The 25,739-nt window shown below is 36.3% G+C and overlaps 2 protein-coding genes across 14 annotated transcripts in view; one reads left to right on the top strand and one right to left on the bottom strand.

Moving 5' to 3' along the window:
- Nucleotides 1–17,138, bottom strand: part of SDCCAG8 (SHH signaling and ciliogenesis regulator SDCCAG8) — a 249,952-nt gene extending 232,814 nt beyond the window's left edge. For 3 of the 4 annotated variants that reach the window (XR_013758046.1, XM_079106102.1, XM_079106103.1), the window contains exons 1-4: nt 16,927–17,138; nt 6,812–6,964; nt 5,685–5,764; nt 1,531–1,644 (exon numbers count right to left, since the gene is read on the bottom strand). Coding sequence is in view for 3 of the 4 variants with exons in the window: in XM_079106102.1 (XP_078962228.1) it covers nt 1,531–1,644; nt 5,685–5,764; nt 6,812–6,964; nt 16,927–16,993 (414 nt within the window). In the remaining variant the exon portion in view is untranslated. The remainder of the gene's footprint in view (nt 1–1,530; nt 1,645–5,684; nt 5,765–6,811; nt 6,965–16,926) is intronic. The other variant, XM_079106104.1, reaches the window with a different exon arrangement.
- Nucleotides 17,139–17,394: 256 nt separating this feature from the next.
- Nucleotides 17,395–25,739, top strand: part of CEP170 (centrosomal protein 170) — a 127,909-nt gene continuing 119,564 nt past the window's right edge. For 4 of the 10 annotated variants that reach the window (XM_079106085.1, XM_079106087.1, XM_079106086.1 and 1 more), the window contains exon 1: nt 17,396–18,118. The gene's annotated coding sequence lies outside the window, so the exon portion shown is untranslated. Of the gene's footprint in view, nt 18,119–25,739 lie in introns of all 10 variants that reach the window. The other 6 variants (XM_079106093.1, XM_079106092.1, XM_079106091.1 and 3 more) reach the window with 2 other exon arrangements.

Genomic DNA, 25,739 nt, shown 5'->3' with positions numbered 1-25,739 from the left:
ACAAACAAACCACATTAATCCCAAATATATAATTGTTATTGTTCTTTACAAAACTTTTTCCTTTCCCTTCTGCTGATCTACATGGTTTCCTTTAATGAATGATTCAAGATCTACCTCTACCATGAAAAACATTCCCAAAGACATGAGCTTTTGGCAACATTCTATACCATGAAGTAAAGGACTATATATATTCTCTATTATGCAGCTATGGTGCTCATAAGCAATAGTTTGTCTTCTCAACTAGAAGGTAAATTTATTATTCTTTATATATTTTAAATTTCATCCATAGCATTTTTAGGGATCAAGAGATTTTTGCTAATGGAATAATTATTATGATATTATTTTGGTTTTACTGATAATCCAAGAGTACCTGAATTTTAATGATTGTGTCCTCCAAGAGAAAACTAAATGTTAAGATCAGGAACTCCTTTGTAAAATCAAGATCATGAAACATCTAAAGCCTCCTTAAGTTACATACTGGTCTTACAGGGCATGATGGTATATGCCTGTAATCCCAGCTAGGTGGGAGGCTGAGGCAGGAGGAATGCCAAATTCAAGGCCAACCTCAGTAACTTAGATCCTCAGCAACTTAGTGAGACTCAAAATGAAAAATAAAAGGGCTGGGATGTAGCTTAGTGGTAAAGCAGCCCTGGGTTCAATTCCCAGTTCAAAAAATATATAAAATAAATAATAAAAAGTTACATATTATTCTTATATCAAAATGTTAAAAATATAATACATGATATAAAAAATATCAGTAATTCCCATAAAATGTCACATAATTCAATCCCTAGCACTGAAACAGGCAAAATCCAAAAAAGTATTGTATATATTCAATAGATATTTTACATACATATAAAAATCATCATCTGATGCACAAATAATACAAAAATTGAAAAGTAAAAAAGAATGAAAACAAAAAACTAAAACACTAACATACTTTGAGAAAGTAGAAGGGTTCTAATTTCATTAATAACCTTAGCAAATTGCATATAGTCAGCTATATAACCTTTCAGAGTCACAAGCTATGGGGTAATGCATTCAATTTCTTAATCATTATTCAGTATTCCCTGAGTCACTCTTTTTCAAATTCAAGGTAAGAGTCTTTAGACTGACAGTGGAACAGATTTAGTCTCCCAGCTTAGAATCCACAATTATTGTACCACAGCTTCAATAACTTGACAAGTGTGGGAGAATGATTGGTATTAGTATTCCAAAGCATTTGCCATCTGGTAGGCTAAAGTAAATGGAGTGGAAAGAAAGAATTCTGAAACATGAGGGCATATTGTGAAATCATTAGACAAAGTAATGGACTACTGGGAAATTAAGCAATCAGAAATGGCATGGTGAAGAATATCATCCCCAAGTCTGTCAAGTTCCTGTACCACATCAGTCTTTCAATAATATAAGAACAACAATTGTCAAAGAACTGCTACAAACATGAAAACGAATGATAGCAATTTCTTATTTACGGAATAATTTACATAAACTTTAAGTTATGTAAGATTGAATTCCTAATGAGAAACTTACTTTGCAGAACTTGACTTCAGCCTCTAAATGATGAATGTATTGAGACTGGTCATAAATAATAGGAACAAGGTTGTGTACAGTAGGCATATTAGTTTCCTCATGTTCTGATGCCCTCTAAAACAAAAAAAAAGTTAAATTAAACATGTTTGGATTTTGCAAAAAATCTGTTTTCCAGATTCAATTCAGCACTGATATGATATAAATATAGATCAAAGTGTAACTAATAGTATTTATTTCTCTATCCTATAAATTAAATAAATATACAAGACTTGGAGATATGAATATCATTTTTTACAGACAGAAAGTAAAGATTGTTATAAAAAGCAATGGAAAATGGAAAGATGCTGGGGTAGAAGTGAACTGTCTTGGAATGAACTGCCTATATGAACTGACAGCTCAACATCCCCTTCAGTAATGCTGTGATATAAGGGACAACTCTCTCCAAGAAACTTCCATGAAAGAGAATTGCTAGTTGAAACTGTGGATTAGCTCACTGAAGAAAGAGAATCTTCAGATAAGTTTTTGATGTCAAATGTGTGTCAATAAAATGAAATTCTATTTCAAAAAGGGTAATTCAGTAGAACATTTTGTTTTTAAAAATTTTTCACTCTGTACTCAGGCAATTCTAAGCTGTGCTTTTTTGGAATACAAAACCACCAAGACTAGAACCCTAAAGTAGAGACACAAAGAGGTGACAAACTGCACTGAGGAGTCCAGTGAAGAGATCCTGAAAAAGTTCTAATATCATTTTAGCTCTGCAGCATCCCAGACACTGATTTTTAATATATATCTTAGCTTATTTTAAAGTGACTATTAGATAGTTTATAAAATAATATAATTTTTAAAAGAAGAAACCGGGGGGGGGGGGGGGGGGGATTAAGTTTAACCAGTTAAACCAGAGGAACGTTTGAGATGAAACAGTCTGTATCTCAATCATACTGTTTTTCAGTCCAACAAAAATTATAAATAATGAAATACCAGTTCTCAAGGCAGACAGTTAAAAGAGATTTACTTTTGGGTACATTTAAGAAATTTAAAAACCAAAGTAACTTTATTTATGCATGTATGTATGCATGTGCCTACATATGTATTGTGGTTCCACAGACTGAACACAGGGTCTCACAAATGCTAAGTATGAGCTCTGCCATTGAGCTATACCTCCTGCCCCAAAGTAACTTTTTCTTTCTTTTCTTCCTTCCTTCTATCCTTCCTCTCCCCTCCTCTCTTTCCCTCTCCCTCTCCCTCTCCTCCTTCCCTCTCCCTCTTTCTTTCTTTCTTCCTCCCTTTCTTCCCTCCCTCCCTCCCTCCCTCCCTCCCTCCCTCCCTCCCTCCCTTCCTTCCTTCCTTCCTTCCTTCCTTCCTTCCTTCCTTCCTTCCTTCCTTCCTTCCTTCCTTCTTTTTCTTCCTTCCTTCCTTCCTTCCTTCCTTTTTCCTCCCCTCCCCTTCCCTCCCCTTCCCTTCCTTCCTTCCTTCTAGCATTGGGGATTGAACCAAGGGGTGTTCTACCACTGAGCTACATCCCCAGTTCGTTTCACTATATTATGAGACAGGGTCTCACAGCCAGCTCAGGCTGGCTTCAACCTGTGAGCCTCCTGACTTAACTTCCTGAGTCACTGGAATTGGTGTGTACCATCATGCCCAGCCAAAGTAACATTAATTAAATGAACTATCTGTGATGAGTAGAAAGTTAAATAATGAAAACATTATACTTACATTCGTCATATATATACATTCATATAATCATTTTATATTAATAGACACAGGTTCAGAATGTAGGCAAATATGAATTAAGTACAGTTAGTCCTCCATGTTTATGGGTTCCACACCCATGGAGTATTCAACTGATTGCATATCAAAAATATTTGAAAAAATACTTAGTCTGTACTGAAGATGTGCAGAGCTTTTTTCTTGTCATTATTCCCTAAACAATTTAGCATAAAAGTTATTTACATAGCATTACATTATTTCAGTTATTATAGGCAATTCAAAGTATATGGGTAGATGTGCATATGTTATATGAAAATATTATTCCATTTTATATAAGTACTTGGGCAACCATGGATTTTGATATCCAAAGAGGGGTCCTGGATCTAATCCCCAAGGATATTGAGGGACAACTGCATCCTTAAGTGTACATAGGAGAAAGTCAGTGTGAAAATTTTTTTTAAAAACTCAAGCTAATACTTGTATGGAAAATGTTCACAATTTGTACGTCCTTTAAGGGCTTATTAGTTTGGATGTCCATGTATTAAAATAATAAGTAATAATAATAATAGATATACTTTCCATCTCAACAATGGCTCAGTTTTACTCTCAATACACCCATATATTTCTGATACACTGTACTGGCTATGAAATTGCATTCTGAAGCTATAATCTTAAAAATTATATTATTATTATTAGTATTACTATTATGGCTTATCATCATTACATGTAGACTGAATACAGTTAGAGTCCAAGTTTCATTCTTTTATATATCTTCATATATAGAGACAGGTATATTTGTAAACAGTTTGTGTACTAAATGGATTCTCTTGGTTAAAGTTTCTGCCTATACTGATTCAATAAACTCCATAATATCACCGTTCAACTTTATCTTTAAAAAGGGAATAAACATGTCTGAACATTCAACAGATACAGCAAATTCATCTAATAGATTTAAAAGCATCCTACCCACTTGTGCTTAAGAACATTCTACAAACCAGATGTCAACAGTAATAAATTCAATGAATGAAAAAATGTTTTATTAAAATTATAATCTCTACCTATAAATTATGCTGAATATGTATATGAAATACATTTCTCTAAAGTAGGAATTAAGCATAAAAGTATGTATCAGGTGAAATAAGTGCTAACATGGGGTACTATTATGACATTTTCAGCTGCAAATAACATGTCTCTACAGTTTTCAGTATGTAGGCTTTGTATTCAAATGTTATGCAAATTGAAAATTCAAGTTGGGCCAGGAGTGGTGGCATATAGCTGTAACCCCAGCTATTTGGGAGGATGAGGCATTGAAAGTTCACAACCAGCTCTGACAACTTCCTAAGCTGGTACTACAGCTTGGTGGTGGAATGCCCCAGTACCATCGGGCAGTTGGGGGCGGTGGGAAGCAAGGTGGTTATTACTGCATTTATGTTATATTTCATACTTCAACATTTCTAAAGAATTCTAACTACATAATCTTGTTATTATTTCAAAAATCTTTGAAATAGGTACAATATCCTTATAGAGTATGTGATAGGCCCTATTTAGATCTAAGGCCTAGACACTATTTTGGTCTAATCTTCATCCTTCCCTCACACCTATCTCATTCTTTAGCATATAAAATATTTCCATCAGGATTAATACACTGTATCAAAAAAAAATAAGAATCAATTTCAGAATAGAGCATGACTTCTCATATCATACTCTTATAACCATATATTTTAACACGTAGGCTAACATATTTTACTTTTGACATTAAAAGTGAAAGTATCACAAAAGGGGATTGAGATCAGAATTAAGTAACATCTTAAATGATCAAATACAGACATGATTCTCTAAAGAAGAAATAACTAAAACATTACACATATTTTTCATATGTAGACACATTTATATATTCATGTATATATATATATATATATATGCTAACTGTTGCAAAATACATTTTTCTAAACTGTTCTCTTGCTCACATCCTTTCTTTCCCTCTCTACCTCTTCCTCCTCCTCCTCCTCCTCCTCCTCCTCTTCCTCCTCCTCCTCCTTCTTCTTCTTCTCATTTTTCTTCTTGGGATTGAACCCAGAGGCATTTGCACTGAGCTATATACTCACATTTTTTAATTTTTAATTTTGAGACAGGGTCTTGTTAAGTTGCCCAGGATAGCTCCAAACTTGTGATCCTCCTGCCTCAGCCTAAGTTTCTGGGATTACAGGGATGCACCAATGCACTTGGGTGTTCACATTTTTTAAGCAATAATAAATTAAAAATCTTAAGTTTCCCTCTGATATGTAAGTCTCTTTTCTTTAGTCAAAATAGTCAGATGGGAAATAATTTATTCAAATGCTATACACTTTAAGCATGATCAAAACTGCTTATAGCATATGCTACAAAAATGACACTGAAATAAAATCAATTTAGAAAACTATTGTCAGGTTGCAAAAGTTGATACTTACCAAAAGGGTAAGTCTTCTTGATGGCGATATCTCACTTTCCTTCCTTGCTTGCTGATGCAACAAAGCTTTGAGCTGGTTAACTACAGAGCAAAAGCAAATGGATTTATTGACTTTGTTTGAGATCTATGTTTTATGCTACAGTTTAGATCTTATACGTCCCCCAAAGTCCCATGTGTTAAAAGCATAGTCCTGAGCTCAGTGCTACTGGAAGTAGTGGAACCTTTAAGAGGTGGGGCTTAGTAGGAAGTCTTCCTATCACTGAAGGCCTACCCTTGAAGAGGATAGTGTGATTCAAACTCCTTTCTCTCTTTTTCACTTCCCTGCCATGAGGCAAGCAGGTTTTGCTCCTCCATAGACTTCCACCTCAATGTCCTGTTCTGTCACAGGCCCAAAACTATGGCTGAAACTTACAAAACTGTGAGCCACAATAAACCTATTCACTTTATAAGTTGGTTTATCTTAGGTATTTGTCATAGTAATGGAAAGTTAACAGTTTATTATCACCCATCCATCCTTTCATTCATCTAACAAATATTGCTTAAACTTCGATTATGCATCAAAAACTGGGCTATTGACTGGGAATACAAAGACAAACATACCCATTCAGTGAGTAAAAGAAAAACACTAATAGACATAAAACAATAAAACAAGTGTGGATATAGACTTAGAGCTATGCATAGTGTTACAAGAAAAGGAAACACATAATTGTGCCTGTTTTCACAGAGAAGCTAACACTGCCCAGATGAACAGGAGTTCACCAAGCAAGAAATGGGGAGAAAAGTTTCAGTTAGGAAGTATTACATGTGTAAAAAGATAGAGGCATAACCAGGAGGTTGGTATGCCTGGAATATGGTTTATGAGAAGGATGGTTAGGATGGGAGGATAAAAAAATGAGACTGGAAATGTAGGTTGCAGCTCTATAAGCAAAATATTGTTATATCATCTTAAGAAATTTGAATTTTAACTTCTGGGCATTAGGAAGTCAAAAGAAAAAAAATTAGTGAAAGATTTATGTTTCAGGAATAACATCCTAGCAGCAGAGTGGAGGATGGTATGGAGTCAGTATTCTATGAAGTTTAAAGTACTTACTATGTGTCATTTAGGCTAGGACTGATGTTCTTACTTACCAGCATGGCTATGTTGCAGTTCATGCCAGGCTACCTCAGTGCTCTCATTTCCTACATTGATGCTAAAGGAAGGATCCAGTGCTGCTTCTTCAATGGTGATATCACCTTCTTTCAGGGCAAATTTCAGTTGGTGAATGCTTCTGCTGGCCCGTTCTGCAAACAAAAATCTGATGAAAGTCAAGGCCAATAAAATGTGAGCAGTCACATGGACACTTGTTCAAGATGGCAGTCTTGAAAGGAGAATCAATTATTTCTGGTACCTAATGGAAAGAGAAGAGTTTTGTTTCTAGCTTGCTGAAGATTGTGCCAGAGGAGAAAAGAGAAGATTAAGTTCATGGGTTAGAGATTAGATTTAATGGTACCTGTCACTGCAATTGTTGATCTCCGTTTTTATTTTATTTTTTTAAATTTTTTTGGTTCTGTGGATTGAACCCAGGGTCTCATGCATGTTTGGCAAGTGCTCTATCAGTGAGCTTCCAGCACCCCCTGATATGCACTATATATAACACCCCCAGCAAGGAGGGTCAAATGGCAAAAACTTCCCCCACTCTCAAACAATAACCAACCTTGGTTCTGGAGATGTCATTTTCCTTCCTCTCTGCTTAAGACTCCCCTACCCTAGCTGGAGATAGAAGGGTGAGTGGGCAGAACTAGCCAGAAGGACTCAGTAACGCCAAGTTCTAACCTAGGAAAGCCCCACTATCCCTGAGGACCTGATACCATTGTCTCTCTAAGAGACATTAAACTATCTGGGCATGGTGGCACACACCTATATTCTAAGCTACTTGAGAGGCCAAGGAAGGAAGATCACATGTTTCAAGGCCAACTTGGGCAACTTAGTGAGACCCTGCCTCAAAATAAAAATTTAAAAGGGCTGGGGATGTAACTCTATGATAGAGTGACCCTGGGTTTAATCCCTAATCCCATCACCAAAAAATAAATAAATAAATAAATAAAGACATTGAATTGCTTATCCCAGTTTCCCAATTTAAATCAAGATTTGAACAGCTGAAGTGATTATGGTGGCAGTTCATACTGTGTAGTGTTTCTTATGTACTGCTGGCTGACTGCACCTCATGTAGGCTTGGTTAGTGCAACTAATCAACCCTCGAATTGAAGCTTAAACATAGTAGCACAGGGATAACATAAATTATGTAATATGAAGTACTGTAAGGTTTATTTATGTGGTAATTCATCTCCCTCAAGGACTCAGCCTCACTTCCTGTGCCCTTATAGTCTGAAAATGAGTAGGCCTATAACTGTATTAACCAGCACAAGTTATGCCATGGAAGCCCCAGGCCCCATTTTTTAAAAGGACAAACAGCTGCTGTCTCCTCTATCTTGAAATGTTTAATTTTAGGAGCTGTTCATCTTGCTAAAGAGACCTGAGATGAGACCACATGGAGAGAAAAGCCTCTGAGACTACATGGAGGAGAGCTGCCCTTTACCACCATCACCCTACTCATCTCTTCCATCACAACAGCCCAGTGTAACTGCTGCAGGACCATTTAAGTAAAATGGCAGGAAAAAAGAACTAATTTGTGTATGAATGCACATTTATAAATATAGCTCTTACAGGACCTTGAAAAACAAATTTCATTTTCTCCAAGCTCATTCATTTCCAAGTTTAAAATGGAAAACCATAACCATACTACTTAATGGAGAAGTAATAGAGTTTCTTGACTTACAGCAAGTCATTTTCTACCTTGATTAAACTAAAGAGAACAGGTGTTTCAGGTCTAGGTTAAACCATGAAATTCTATTTATTGATTACACGAGAGACCCAGTGAATTTATCATTACATTTTTCTTCACATGAATCCTATTTACATAAAGATATTTCTTTAACACGAACTTGGTGCTGATTACTAACCAGACCTTGTTCTCCTCTTGCTTATTCTGAATTTAAAGAAGTCCAGATAAGAAGTATTCCTGGTTTTGGCAATATAAGAAACAGCAATAGCTTTCCAGTACCTCAGAATTTTCTAAGGAGACTTGTCAATGGAAAAGGAAAACTGAAGTGCTAACAATGAAAAGCAATATATTTCGTGGGGCTTTCAATTCATGCCCTTAAATCTTGTTTTTATTGCATCCATTAGAAAGGAAACAGAGGGTGTGATGAACATTAAAAGTATGTTCCATGGAGCCATCAAATGACTTCACTTCTAAAACAAAGGATAATTATTTATTTATAGTTCTAACTAAAAGCTAATAAACTATATTAGGAAAAAGAAAGAAAATCAGAAATAAAAATAACAATTAAAAATCCCTATAGGTAGATCTCTTTCATCAAATTACAATGATGGCATTGTTTTAAGGCCCCTTTAAAATCTCTTTTCTATTTTGAAATTCATAATATTCAAAGATAACATCCCATATTTTACTATGAAAATAATATTATGTAAAATAATGAGATATGGAATTCAACAGCTATCCCAAAGAAAAGTGATACACATAGCTTTGGGGTTTTTTGCAACTATTGACTCAGTTATGAGGGTCAGAGAAGAAACAGAACATGCAAAGAACCACATCCTAAAACTAAGATGTAAATGACACTTTTAAATTATTTAAATACAACATTTTAAAACGTATATATTTTAGTACATTTTTCAAACATATACAGAGCAACATCAACATAATTATAAAGTATGACACATAGTTAATTCTGAAGAACTGTAACTCTCAGATGATTCAAAATGGATGAAATTCCACTGCTTGTCGACAGGAACCATTTTGTCTGAAGCCCTCATAATCCTTATTATGAACACTATTCCCAGATGCAGCTATCTGCTGCTTAGACTTTAGGAAATCAGATTAGACAGGAGGTTCCAGTTATAATTTCCTATCCCACTGCTAATGGGGCACAGCTTTATCTAACCGAGATAGAAAGAACATTGACTTCCTCTTCTCTCCTGAGAGGACAGTAGGGTATTTCCAAATGCATCCTGATTTCTTCTCTCCAGCACCAACCACAGGTTGAATGTAAACTTAATTATAAATACAAATACAAACAAACCTCTGAGTCTTACAAGTCACATGAACATAAATGCAAATAGTATTTCTGCTAGTCCATTATCCAAACATGAATCAGAACAATGAAAAGGTTCTTGAACTAATGATTGCAAATTTAATGTCTTACCTTTCTTACTCCAATTTCCCTATTCCTATGTTCTATCCCACAGATCACCATTGAGCTTCTCTTCATCAAGATGTTTTCATACAAAATACAAATATGTCTCAGCCTGAGAAGGATCACCAACTACATACATAATATGAATTATTAATTTTTGCATTCTCCATCTGTCTTGGAAGATATGTAAGAGAATTACCCTAGTGTCAGGGAGGGGAAACCACCCCTGTGAAATGCCCAGCTGTCTCTGAGGAAACACAAAATGAACCATTCCCTACGCTGAGATATAAGATACAGAGCAGTTCCCGGCATAAGCTTAGACAAGGGCAGACAGCAGAAAAGTGAAACCACAGCTAGAAAAGAGAAACATGTGTCTGTCCACACTTGACTGGGCCACAGCCTAGTTCAGAAGGTAGCCATTATAGTTTTCTAAGGGATCGACAGCAAAACCAAGGTAAAAACAGCACAATTCAAAGTTACACATGTCAGCTCTGTAAACAGCAATAGTGAAAGAGAATAAAAGTACTGAAAAGAAATGAAAAAAAAAAAAAAACTCAAAGAAAAGACTACCATAAGACTTTAATAGATGAAAATGTGCTTCAAGTGGCTGGCACCAGGAGTAAAAGATAATCTGAAGAAGAATATAAAATCTTTAAAAAGTAGTGTCTAGAAGATCATTAATGATGTAGGGGAGTTGGCTAATCCAAGATTGCCAGATTGGCACCTGGCATTTCTTTGGCACCAACTGAGAAAACTTATGCACCTGTTATTTCCATTGATAAAGAATTCTAGGAAGACTGGCAGAAGAATGTGGATAATATCACTAGCCAAGGATACAATTAAGGATACTTAATTGTAATTACTCCCAACTATAACTCTTTGAAGAGCAACAGCTATGAGCAAAGCCTTACTACTTCTACATCATGGTTTCTCAATCTCAGTCCTATTGACATTTTGATAATTCTTGTAAGTGACTGGGTTATGCATGTTTAGCGGTATCCATGGCTGTTATTCACTGGATGCCAGTAGCACTGACCTCTACCAGCAATAGTAACCAAAACCAAACTAAAACAAAGCAAAACAACAAAACAAAACAAAAACAGTGATGTTTCTGGAAATTACTAAATGTCTGCTTGGCAGAAAAATTGACCCTTGCTGAGATTTATTGGTTGAAATCAATAAAACAGGATAGCTAGTGTTCAGACTTGAGAAGATAATTTCATTACAGTCACTACATTGTTATATTGTAACTGTAGCTGCCTCTTCTTGAAAAAACAGGCACAGTAATGAGTTATTCCACCATAGTAGCGGTGGTGGGAAGGACACAATCCAGACCACCATTGTTATGAAGAGATACTTCTTACATAGGTGTCAGGGCTAGAAGTTATATATGCCATAATCAATAGCTCAGAATTCATATTAATTTTGTTTGAAGGTCTAAAACATGATGCAATATTTGCTCTGTGACCATTGCTTTAAATATTCCTGTGGGCCTTAATGAAGTTCCATAATTATCAAGGTTGCTTTGACACATGCATATGTGCATTTTGAGTTACCTTCTTTACCTTTGGACTCCAAAAAGATTCATCACGAAGCGAAAAGGTGAAACCCTTAGCACAAATTGGGGATGTATTTGAAGCACAAGTCTTTACACATTCCAAGGGAGAATATAATTATTCTCAGTATCTCAAAAGCTTGTGCATATTTATATCCAAAAACATGTGAAAATGTCTTTATAATATCATAACACTTTGCCACAATTTTGGTTCTAGATTATTCCAGAAAGGAATGCTTACGTGTAAAACACTCTTTTCTGGCTGATAAATCCTGTCTTTTGGCTATTTTACCTCATTAGTAGTGGAAAAAGAAAATTGGGATTCTTTTATTTTTGTTCTAGTAAAATAAAAATTTTGATAATTCTTGTAAGTGACTGGGTTATACATGTTTAGCGGTATCCATAATAAATAAAATAAAATAAAAATTAAACTACCAAAAAAGTCACATAAATACATGAATAAAAAGAATATGCCAATTTAAGCTTTATAAACAAAAAATTCTGATGTTTATATATACATGTGTATATACTTATGTGGCAAGGAATGTAAAGAATACTCAAAATATCTGATAAAATATAAATATTGAGAAAAGAGAAATATAAGTTCTATGCATAAATGTCAGAAAAAGTACTTTTACTTAAATTAGACCTGTGTAAGTCTGCTAAAAGTCCAGATGATATTACTGCAGGTTAATACACTAGTCAAATTCTTGGCTAGTAAGATTAACACAATCTTTCTACAAGATATAAGTCCTTCTCTGGCAGGAGGAAAACACTTTGCAGGATCTGGAGATATGTGCCAATCAGATACAGGTAAAACAAAGAATACCAACATTTCTCCAGTTTTCTTGAACTAGAGCAAATTACAAAGAAAAGGACACTCCCCAAGATTATGCATTTTCTTCCCATTATTCACCCCCTTTCAATATACCTCCTTATTCTCATCTTCATAAGAGAGAAATAGTCCAACCCAGGGTTGATGGAAGGGACATAAGTGATGCAGGGGTCAGAGTAGTCCCTGGAGGGGAAAACAGGCTCTTAGGTGTGTTTTGCTTGAATATCTTCTTGAGAAAAGGGAGGGAGCAAGGGAGAAGAATAAGGGAAGAAAGCAAAAAAGAAATTGGAATGTTTTTAGAAAAAGCATAAACTGTCCAGTTTGGCCATAAGCCTCACTTTTCCCTAGTGTCTTCCGCTGATTCCATCACATGCTTTGTCACCTGCTTGGTTCCTAAAGGCAATAATTCTTACATCTAGTTTAAACTTTTCATTTTACAGATGAGGAAACAGGAATTGAAGAACAGTTTATTATTTTGTTTAACCCATTAAGTTCCAAGTTTTCCATTGGGTGAACATAATAATTACTTCAAAATTCCCATAAGTGGTATATTTGTTGCTTGATGTAAGTTTTTATATGGTATTCCACATTTGGGATGATGGGATCAAATAGATTAAGGTCATACAGATGGTTATCAGCAAACTAACAGTAAGTTAAGTGACTTGATTTCTTGCTGCAGTCTCTTCTCAGAATCCATCATACTTTTTGCCACAAATTCATCTAGAGGCAGAAACCTCAAAGTGTTGAAAGATAAGGGAAGAACTAGTATACAGAATGTATATAAAAACTATGTGTTCCTGTTACACTACAAATTTGTTTCATTTTAATTTATGCCTACCTAACCAATCACATGTGGCTAGGTACTACCTGAACAGGTGAGTCATTAATGTAGGTGTTGTTGATAAAACTATATTCACTACCCAACACTGCAGCAATAGATAAGACATGATTCTATTATTAAGGCTAGAATACTGCATTTCTAGGAATTTCTATTATTTCTAATATCAGTTTCCTATGCTCAAATGTACAGAACTTAAATCAGAATGTGGGTTGTCTTTTATTCTGGTTTTTCCTCACCTTTCCTTGACTATAAACTAGTATATTTTATACTGAATGACTTTATACAATGATGCTTTGAATTTAAATTGGAAGAAGGACATTTGTTATCCTCCCTAGTTACAAATATATTTCTTAAGTTGTTCTGTGGGTCTTGAATTATGGCTACCTAGAGAGTAAATGAACACATAACCATACTGCCTGCCAGAAGACATCCCAAATTACTTCTAGTTTTGGATTAAACTCTGTGGCTGCTAGAATGCCAGGAATATGTGCACTTTTGTACCACATTGGACCACAACTAAAATGAATGTGTGGGAGTAATAATACCCATCTGCCAGGAAATGAAGCTTTCCAGTTTTTCTACCAGAAAAAGAGTCAACTTCTTTTCTCTAATTTCTTGCACAGAGGTCATAGGCAAACCAAAGCAAGAGAGATCTGGGAACACAATCTATTTTATGGAATGGAGTGTTGCCTGATTTTAGAATTAAAAGTCAATTAAGATCTTTAAACAAACAAACAAACAAACAACAACAACAACAACAAAAGCAAAAAAAGAGAGATCTTTGGAAAGATCAAACAGTGAAAGCATCTGAAAAGTGTAAGGAAAGGGATGAAAGGTAAAAGTGGAGTCTGCACACGGGCTTCCTATTTCCTTGATTGCTTCAGCATCACTGGAGTCAAGGAAAGGTAAGAATCCCACTATCGTTTAAAAGTCAGAAAGTCAATTTTGTCTCTGCTTTTTCACATCAGTACTTCAAACACTTAATATACAATAATAGTGCCAAAATTATATTTAAAGTAAAGAAATGAGGACAAGGTATAAGAAAATGGAGGTAGTATCATGGAAAATTGTAAAAGCCTGTTGCATTTTTATGTACTTCCTGGCTGAATAAAAATGAAGATATACTAGTAATGATTATATATAGTTATTTCAAAATCATAGGAATAAGCAGTAAGAAAAGTCCAACATTCTATTATTAGCCTTCCATTAAGATGAACTAGACAAGACATTTTGGGAACACAATTTTTAAATTATTGGGCACACTCAACATAATGAAGTTCCATATGCTGAATGTACCATACTCTGATTATTCAGAAACATAAATTTTTATTTTAAAGAGAATTATTCTGTTTAAAAATGGTAATTTATATTTCTAAAGAATTTTTGATTGTGCTTAAATTCAGGTCCAACTGTCAAAGATAATACATATTTAAATACATTTAAATTTTAATAACACAACTGTAATCTTAGTCACTAGGAAGGCTGAGACAGGAGGAACCCAAGTTTGATGCTGTCCTCAGCAACTTATCGAGAGATTTTCTCAAAAGTAAAAAAAGGTTATATTCCATGCATGTATAATATGTTAAAATACATTCTACTTCATGTATGTCTAAAAAGAACAAATAGAAAATAAACAAGAAAGGTAAAACAAAAAAATAAAATAAAATTGGGATAGTAATAGTAAAATAGCAAAGTGCCCCTGGATTAAATCCCCAACACACACACACACACACACACACACACACACACACACACACACACAAGTATTATCTTTGAATGAAAACTCTTCATTGTATAATTATTTAAAGACATACCAGTGGTAATATAAATATTATTATAAAATTAACTTGAAATTAACCTCTTTACTGCATCAAAATGTCTTATATTAAATAATCCCCTGTGGTTGCATAAAGGTTTAAAATAAGGTCAAAGTAGAAGAATCATTAAAAGAAACATAAGGGGAAACAGAAAATGTTTACTAATCTAAAAATATTAAATAAAATCACTCATATTGTGCACAAAATTTTTCTTGCTTCCAATTGAAATACTATTTCTATATCTAACACCTCTTCAAACTACTAATAGGCTGAGGAAAATTTCTATTAAGACCAATTTCTTTACTCCTCAGTTTGATTACTGAGAATGTTGACAGTTTGTTGCACTACTGACAGATGTGGACAATAACCCTATAAAGCTTAGACTCATGAGATTTCTAATCTTGAAAAATCTTCATTTTACTGCAAGTATCAAGTATAAATAGCAGCTAAGATGCCAAACACTGATCCTTAAAGTATTTTCAATTATAACAACTGAAATATATATAATATGTATAACTTCAATTGTAATAATCTATAATTATTTTCTTTCCCACTAATTCAGAGACTTCATAGAGATAGTTCCTTGATCTTCTTCTTAATATGCCTAACAAATAGTGGGGCACTGGATTAATATTTGCAGAGTAAATTAGGTCCTAAATGCCTTAAATACCTTTGTAAATGTTAGTCATGACCTAGGAGGTTATGGAAATTCAATAGAATAGAAAATAGAGTGTATTACATCTAATAGAATAAAAATCCTTTAGTAAAATTGTTCTTTTCATTTACATGTATGACCCACGTAATTGTGTGTGTGTGTGTGTGTGTGTGTGTGTGCTGGGGATGGAACAAAAGGCCTCATGCATACCAGGTGAGCACTCCACCACCAAACGACATGCCCAACCCTGAAAATGTATTTCTTGCTATGGGCAACAATTTTTTGAAAAGGTTGAGAATTGGGCTGGGGTTACAGCTCAGTTGGTAGAGTGCTTGCCTTGCAAGCATAAGGCCCTGGGTTCAAATCCCCAACACCGCAAAAAAAAAAAAAAAAAAAAAAAAAAAAGGCTGAAAATCACTGCTTTATATGGATTATTTCATTCGCTTCTCATAATAACCTTGCAGATAATATTATAACTTCCAAATAACGGAACTGAGATTTCCAAAGGTTGCAGACATCGTGCAAGATCCAGACTGCAAATAAGGACAACACTTCACAGGTAATTGCTCATAAGGTACTCTACTAAGAAAATGCACATTAGCTAAATATGGTTTCAATAACAGTAATTATGACTTGATTAATAAAGAAAAATATAAGCCTTGTAAGCAGACAGGTCTAAATTTAATACGTGGCTCTGCCACTAACCATCTGTGTGGGCTTTGGACTATAATTTAAACTTTTTGAGTTCTGATTTCCCTATGTGTAAAATAAGGATACACAGATAAGATTATTTTAAGTTTTAAACGATACTGTATGCAAGTGTGCTAGACCAAAAAATAGAAGCTACTGTGATTAAAATAACGTTCGGTGTTTTCTCCTTGGTCCCATAAGTAATAGTCAACCCACTACATCATTATTTGAATGTGTAAAAAGTGTGAATCAGGAATATATTGGATTAACCACCGAAATATGGAAACTGGGCAAAAATGGCACTAAGCCGTTCAAGAGGTTTTGCAGGCACTGATTGAGAAAGACACCCAAGTCAAGATCAGTCCACCTTGTTTGTTCAGGTAACTACAGGAATCAAAAGAAACAAGGTTGCTTAGCCGTAAAAACAATGTCAAACTATTTCATTCTCCACAAAGATCAGAGCAACATCCGTCTTTTTCCTCTGCCGCCTGGCTGGAGCCCATAGGAGGTGTTAGGAAAGGCACCTGGTCTGCTCCCGCCCACTCAGGACCTGGGTACCTAGGGGCTAGGCACAGAGGTTCGGAGCAACTCACCCCTGAGACTCCGTTGATATTGCCCCAGAATTTCCTCCAGGGTAGAGTTCCCTGGGGAGTTCTCCATGCACAGACTCTGGGCCCAGAGATAGGAGTTACGCAGGGAAATATCCAGCACACTCCCCTCCGAGAACAGGCCTAGCGCCTGCTGAACGGCCGCCTGCTTCCTGCCGCTGCTGTCACTGGGGAGTCTTAGAACCCCCGGACGGAGCTCGAGGGGGCTCTTCCTACCCACTGGCCCTCATAGCGAACGTCGGGAATTGTAGTTCCCAGGCTCAGGGCCTCCCGCCTTAAGAACCCAAAGAGCCTTCCAACTACACTACAACTCCCAGAGGGCACTGCTCTATGGGCGCCGGGCTCAGTGGTTTGGCTGCCCGAGTTGGTTGCCAAGAAACCGACTTGGAGGTTCCGCCCCTTTCTTCTTGCCCTGCCTTGTTTAGGCCCTCCTCCTTCCCATCCTTCTGAGGTCCGGAACATCCAACGGATTGAAAAGGCCCTCTGAGGCCTTGACACCTCAACATGCGCTGTCATGCAGTCGATTCCTCAGCCTTCTCAAGGACGCAAATAACAAGCTCTGGGCACCGTTCATTTGCTATATTGTCGAAAAATCAAACACATCCTCAGGAAAGAGAACCTCAAAAATCTTCCAGCCTATTCTCTGTTCGGGCAGCCAACACTACATCTCCTAGCATGCCTAGCAGCCCGACCGCCACTTGGATTTGGCGCACCGCCGGCTGGGAACTGTAGTCCTTGTAGGTTGCAGCTCTGGCTATTGCCAGGGTCCTCTTCATTGTTCCAGCTGGTCTTGGGGGCACGCCTGCGCACTGGGCAGTCAGGGAAGCATGTGGGTGAGACCCTCTGCACAACCCTTTTTCATTGTCTGGGCTTGGCGCCTGCGCAGTAAAAAATCGTTGGGACCCGGCTGGAGGGGATAGGGCTTGGCTCCTCGCCCTTTCCCGAGGCGCCTGCGCATTAAGCGCCCGCTCTTGCCGTTACCGCTATGTGTGGGGCGTGTGTAGAATAACGTTATTGCCCAGCGGAGCTGAGGGGCCTTGAGCTCGGCCGCTGCAGCAGCGACGACGACGACAGCGGCGGCGACGACGACGGGGTGGGGGGAGGACGGCGTGCTAGCGACTCACGGGACGCGACGCGCCCCGCCTCCCCCGTCCGGTCCCTCTCTCCACGGTGAGGGGTAAGTGATGCGTCGGGCTACTGGGTGTCGGCGCCGCCAAAGCCGCCACAGCGGCTTTTCCTCCTGCCGCTCCTCGTGTACGCCACAGGGGCTCGGGGCGCGGCCCGCGGCTGAGCCGGGTGGGGGACCGCTGGCCAAGAGGGTGCTTCCCGGATGCGCCGCGCAGCACCACCGCCCCCGACCTGGGGCTCCCATCCCCCATCCCGCCGACGCCCCCGGCCCCCATTCTGCGGCCCGGGGCCTTCCCTGGCTCGTCGCCACAGTCTCCGCTTCCCCTGAGTGTATCCAATCATTTTCAGGTCCCTCCCGGCTTTGTGCAGCCCTCCCCTCCGTCGTAGCAGTTTGTGAAGGGTGTGGGGGGAGCACTGTAGGCAATGGCTGCGCTGCCGCTGGAGAAGGGATTTTTCCTGTGTGCCCATCCCTTTTGTATGGTTGGTTTCGGAGGTCGTACGAGGAGCCTTTTGGACGCGTCGAGAGGGCGTGGAAGACGTGGTGTCACGCACCCAGCCAGGCGACTGCACCTCGCGTAGGCTGAGGCTCTGTAGTAAACCCGGGGAAGGAGAAAGTAGCTTCCCGTCGACTTCATTGTCCTAAGATTAAATTGCAGGATTTTGGTGTGGTTCCCTTACATTTTCTACAAGGGGGTGGGAGGATATTAGCAGCTGCCAAACACAGGGCGGGAAAATATGGAATTTATATATCACACATATATGTATCACATAATCTGTTTTCTGGCGTTCAATAGGATTTTGCTTATCCCCCACTCCCCGAATATAAAGACAGACTATATCCGCTGGAGTCCAAGTGTGTCAAAATGATCAATATAAAATTACTAGGTAACGATGAAGGTTGGGCTAGGAAGGGCCTGACAAGGAAGCTGTTGTGTAGCAGGGAAATGAACCAGCAGAATTGTTTTTTCATTGGGTGGGTAATGCATTCATGTTCCTAAGGGAATAGATTAGGATAATCTTTCCGTTTTATTTATTTTTTTAACAATTAAAACAAAAGGCTTAGTATGTTGTTTCTGAAATTGTTTATCTCTTATTCTGTTAAATGAAAATTCAGCTATTTGAAAGGAATTTGTTGAAGCAGACGATACATTTGGATGAAAATGCATCTTTTTAAATGATTTGAATCTTAAGCTTAAACAGAAGACAGGATGAAGCAGGATGGGGAGGAGCATGTGAAGTAATAGGTACCTTATGAATTACAGTATCTAGATCTTCGCTGATATTACCCTACCTTATGCTTCAAAGACTTAGAACCCATCTCTGGGAATAGTGCATTGATGAATAGCAAGTTACATATCATTTTTTTTTTTTTTGCCATTATTTAAAAATAAAAAAATCAGGGCTGCTTTTAGTTTTTCCTGACTTTGTAGGTACTGTAGAATTTTGGTGGTATAAAACAGAAGAGTCTGAGTACACTTGACAGAGACGGGAAGACACAAATTCAAAGAGGTAACTGACTTGTCTGTCCAAACTAGTGGAAAACAGAGCCAAATAAAACCAAGATCTTTTTTCTGCAGTGTGGTTTCTCTGGTACCCCCTAGGCCTCCCACCCTGTCTGTACAAACTTATGAAAATCTTCTCTACATGCTCTTTGAATGAATTTGATTTTCACAGTTATGTTAATTTAATCTTCTCTTTATGATGTAAAAATAATAATTCTACTGAAATGTAACTTGAGTTTCATAAAGTAACTTACTGTGTAAAGATGCCCTAACGTGCTTTTCATAAAAGTGTTGGAAGGTTTTTCTCATTCTTTATTATAACATATTTTAATATTATCTCTTGAACTTCAGTAGGATTTTCTAATAGCATGATCAAGTCAATAAACTGTAAAAATAAAATTTCAGAAATTTACAAAGTTTATTTTTCTTTGATTAGTCAATTATAATTATTTCAACTTAAACTAGAATTTACCTTTTAAGAAACATTAGCTTTGGGTTTTTTTGGGGGGGGGGTTAATTTTTATTGCACATTGCTTTTTGGTTGCTTTTCAATTTTAATTGTTTAATTCTACACTGTATTTAGTAGGCATTTTTTGGAATTTATTTCCCACAAACTTAATCACACTTTAGAAGATAATCCATAATTAAACTCAGTATGTGGCATTATATTCAATCAAACTTTAAATGTATTTTATTGGTAACTTGTGGTGTTCTAAAATTATTTTACATGGAAATAAGTAATTTGCATGTTTCCTATGTTAGCATTAGAATAATTAAATTTACAATGTAAACATTGGCATCATTGATATTGGCACATATCAGTTAATGCAGATATCAAGATGCTTTTTAAAATTCTATGTTTAGTGATTTGTTTGTTCCTTGTGTGTTTCTTATTCTACTGGAAAAATGTTTTATTTTGCATCTGATAGCAATCAGATGAATGCCCACATAGTACTAAGTACTGTATATGTTTAAGCTTCTCATCAAAATGTTTTTTACTCAGCAAAATTCTTTTCCAGGAAATTTTTTTTTTGGCTGTTATAATTAATGTATAATTATCTTTTCTTTAATTTTAATTCTTATGTATTTATTTTTTGTTGGTACTTAGTTCTTTTTGTTTTTTTTGAGAAAGGGTCTTGCTAAATTGCCAAGACTGTCCTGGAACTTGCAATTTTCCAGCCTTAGCCTTCTGAGTATGTGGGATTACAGGCATGTGCTATCACATCCAGCTCTTTATTTTAAACACTGGGTTGTTAAGCATTGCTAGTAAGTATCTAACAGGATGATACTTAATTGGAAACTCAAGTGTGTATATAGTTGCAAATTATTCTGGAAGTATAACAAAAGATCAGTTACATACTATCCGAAAATGCTTGGTGAGTAGATAGTATGTATGAATCTGAGAATTAAGTATAAGAAATAGGTTTCATTTTAATGGGGGGAAATCTCAGATCATCTTTTTTCATTAATCTTTTGTTAATAATGAAGATTTCTAATAATAGCTACCCATGCTGAAATGGGTTTTGATTTATTTACTCAATTATTTCATGAGGAATGTGTTTAACGATGAGTTAGCCACTTTGGAATATAAAGAGGATAAGAAAGCATCTGTGATTGATTAAACTGAGTATATTGTCCAGTTAGTTGAAATGATTGTGCAACAGTATAATTTTTTTTTTTTTTAGCCAGAGTGAATAACATAGCCTGTATTTATAAAGCTACTTTTATGTAAGCAAAGGTAGAAATGAAACCAACAAAAGGTTTAAAAAAAACCTCATAAAAATTAAAAGCAAATAGGGATTGTAGAGAAGTGGAAAAGAATCCCAAGAATGCATTGCTTAGATTTGAATAGCATACGATACATAGCAAAGAACAAATTATTATTTAAGTGTATCAATAATTAATAAGTTGCATAGAAAATATTGTTCTTTGGGACATAAAATTTATTACATGAATAATATCTGTCATGTATGGACCACCTGCTAAATGCCAGGCTGCGTGCATGCTTATGTGTGAATTTGCATTTAATTTATGCAACAGTCTTACTAAAGGTATTATAAAATACTCTTAATTCCACATTTAAAGTGAAGGAGATTCGAGGGACAGAATTATCGAATGACCGTTTTAGTGTTACAAATTACTAAGGGGTAGAGCCTACAAATGAACTTTTGGCTTTTGTTTCTGCCCATCTTTTTGAACTGGAGCTTTACCAGTCATCCATACAATGTGCCACCCACTACTAATATTCCTTAGATGCTAATGAATCTAACCCTCCATGAATACTTCCCTGAACAAAGAAGAGAGCCAATTTAACCTTCAGAAGATATAATGGAAAGATTTTACAAAAATTGAGCCAATATCTTCTTTGTTATCTAACTTCTTCCCATTTGTTACAGTTTATCTTGTGGAGTAAGATACTGTAATTTTTTTCTCAAATTTATTAGCTCTCTGCTCAATTTTCTTTTATTCTGAATTACATGTTCCACAACTTACAACTTCATATTATGTAGTTTCACTTTTCACCTCTGTCAACTGAATTCTGTTAGTGCTATTCTTTTTCTCCGGATTTAGTTTCCATATTTAATTCTGCAGTTATGGTCTGAATGCAGATTGTAGTAAAACTATGCTTTTCCTTATTTCAAGCCATACACTTGTGTTTACAGTCTAAAGTGTTGTCAACTCTTTGACAACATTAATTTCCCTCCAGTTCTAAGCAAAACACATGGAGAAAAATGTTATATAGCTTTTCAAATTATATTTATGTAACTCAAGGGATTATTTTTAGAAATTCTGTACTTCTGCCTTTCTAAAATGAAATGATAAATAACATCTTTTATGAAATTATATTTTTAGTAGGTAAGATAGGTGCTTTTGCTATTTGTTGTAGATTTTTGTTTTCTTTTAGTATTCTTAAATAACCAATAAAATATTATCAGCCTTATGTTGGTTCTCTATATATTTATTTACATTTTAGAAAAAATTTGGAAATCACTGACATAGTCAACATAAACCAACATCTTTACATTTAGCTAGATCTCTGTCTTTCTGTATACACACATGATGAAAGCCCTGTTTTACTTTTCCCCATATTAAATTTCATCTACTTGAGTGTAGCCATAGTTAAAACTTGTTGAGATCTCCTTGAATCATGTTATCCAAGGGATTAGTTTCCCTTCCTGACTTTTTGACATTTATAAACTTAAGCCAGATCTCTAATATCTTCATCCTGGTCATGTACTGGATGTAGCCAAGGACAAAGCCATGCAGATTTATAAATAGAATAAATGTTACATAAACAAAATATACTGGGGGGAAAAGGTGTCAAAGGCAATGAAATCCACCTGGATATTATTATTATTATTATTACTGAGAAAATGGTTATATCCACCAGTAGTAAAGGAATTGGGTGAATCTAAGAATTGGGATAATTTTATAATAAAATGATATAAAGTTAGGATAGTGCTATGAGAAAAATCAGGGTAAACAGTGAATCATGGAAGACTGGTACTTTTTTTTTTAATTTTCAAGGAATCGGTAATTCACATCATTCAAAAAATCAAATCATGGACTGGGGATATAGCTCAGTTGGTAGAGTGCTTGCCTAGCTTGCAGAAGGCCCTGGGTTCAATCCCTAGCACCACCCCCCCCCAAAAAAAAAATCAAATAATATTATTATTGGAGTCCTAAGCCAGAAGCCTGACTCTGGAGGTACCAGCAGGCCAGATTTGGCCACCTGCTGCCTCAAGAGTTCAATCAGAGCACCAAATGATGGGGAACTCAGAATGGGATTTATTTTTCAGTATGGCCCTGATGGGAAGAATGGGAGTATGAGGGTGTAGACCAGTGTCTTAAGCCCTATCTTTACTGACAAGAGCTTTAGGTTTTTACAGGGGAAGGACAAAAACCAGGGGGCAAGAAGTATGCCTAGGCAAGCAACCTTGATCAAACTGTGGTCTGGTTGATCATTATCTCATCTGGTTCTGGGAGGTTCTGGCTGATGCCAGGCAAATCACTATTGCCTGAGGAGTGGGAGTTATGTTCCTGTTATGAGATGACACCTATTGCTTGTTGGGGTCAGCTTGTCATGAAATGATTGCTATTGCATGAGACTGGGGCAGGGGCAGCCTCAGTTCCTATCGTAGGTTGTATACCTGTAGTGCTGACTGTTCATGGAATTTGGACTAAATTGAAGGTGTCAGGGGACAAGTTATAAGGACAAAAACGAAGTTAGGACGACAACTTGGCCTCTTCTAGTATTTGAAAAAGAACATATGAAAATTCCTTTTACCCATGTTCTTTGTGTGCTCAGTTGCCACTTCCCCAGTCCAGTAAATAAGTTCTTCCTTATCCTTCAATTCAAGCAAATACAAATATGTGTTCATAGCCCTGCTTCCCTTTCCAACACAAAAGATAGCCTCTTTACACAGTGCTGTACATCATGAGGGCAGCTATTTTTGAGTGGATGGGGAATTCTTACTCTCTCTTTCTCTGAGAAGGTAACCTTTAACTGACTTGCATTAGTTCAAGAAGCAAGCCATGTAGGTATTTGGGTAGAGGATATTCTATTCCAGTGCAGTGATTCTGAGGAAGAAATGGGGTGAGTGAATTCAAAGAACAAAGAGGCCACTGGCACTAGAGTTGAATGAGCAAAGGGAAAAGTAGGAGGAATTGAGATTGGATAGAGGTTTTATTGGTTTGTTTTATTTAGGTGTTAAGGGAGTACATTGGAGGATTTTGAGTAGGAAAATGACCCAAAAAATTGTATTTTAGTTTTAAAGGATGGCTTTGGCTATTTTATAACTAATAGGCTAAAGGGAAACAAGTATGGGAACAGCAAGATGAACTAGGAAATATAATTGGTATAATCTAGACCGAGATGTTATTTAGATTTGAGAGTGTTGGTGTTAGTGAAAGTGAATCAGTTTATGGTTTAAGAAGTTAAGAATTTTGGACTTGTAAAGTTAGGAATAATAAGTAGACAAGGGGATATTTAGATCAGGAGTTCAGAGGAGAGATTTGGATTATGAATATCTAAATATTTAAATTTTAACCATCATCAGTAGACTGGAAGAGATGACTTAAAGAGTTAGTTAAACAGATTGAGAAGAGGCCCAAAACTGAGTCCTGAACATTGAAGCTTAGTAAAAGAGAAGGAGCCATCAGGAAAGATTAAAAGATGTGACCAGGTATGAGTAAACTAGTGGAGTATGTTGCTCCAGAAGCCAAAGAGTATTTTAGAGATAAGGAATGATCCATCACCTATATCACCCTTAGTTCCTGACTACTTCTTAAGAAATCAAATAGTGTCCTCTTGTCAACAGTCTCTGAGAAAACAGTTTCAGTAGCACTTTCTTCTTTCTGGTTTGTCAACAGGAATGCAGAAATGTTCATAATTATTCTCCCCTGGAAACTACTAAATCTGAAGCCCTGAAAAAAGTTTTATTCATAGGTAGGTCATTGCTGCAGTTGAGGTTTCAACAGGAGATGCAGTAAGAACTTTTCAGGAATTGCCTCAGTGTCACTAATGTGAGATAAGAAGTTTGTCACTCAATATCAGAAACTCAGTTTCTTCATCTCTAAAATAAAGCTAGTTATAGACCAACTCAAACCTCATAGGTTTATTGTGATGACCAAATAAATTAGATGTAAAATCAGATGAAAGATAAAACCATAGGTAGGGATCTTCTTTCCTTATTATCCCAAATGTGGTAAGAAAGGAAATGTATTAGCTGGGGTGACAGGTGACAAAAATACTTTTCATTTTAACTCTGTAGGAATAGCTTTTTAAAAGAAAAAAAAAAAAAAACTTATTGGATTCTATCACCTTAGGCAACTTGCACATAATTTTACAGTATTACTGGGGAAATAGAGAAAAGGTCATGATGTTAGGAAAAGAACAATGAGGCTTTGAGATATATCTTTTGGGTGCTTATTTCATTTTAAGCTAAAGATAAGTATAGAAAGAACAGTAAAACCTCCTAAAAATTTATAATACTTTTTCTCCAATGAACTTTTTTGATTTATCATTTTTGGGTTTAATATTTTTAATTCATTAATTTGTTTAAAAAAATCTCTAATATTTTACTATTTGATGACTAGTAAGTTTATTTTTTCAGTTTGGTAGAGAAAGTCTGTAAGGCTATAAAATTTTTTTCTCAGTGTAGCTTT

Source organism: Sciurus vulgaris, assembly GCF_902686455.1.
Source record: "Sciurus vulgaris genome assembly, chromosome: 12".
Classification (NCBI taxonomy): domain Eukaryota; kingdom Metazoa; phylum Chordata; class Mammalia; order Rodentia; family Sciuridae; genus Sciurus; species Sciurus vulgaris.
This window is presented reverse-complemented; position numbering and strand designations above follow the sequence as displayed.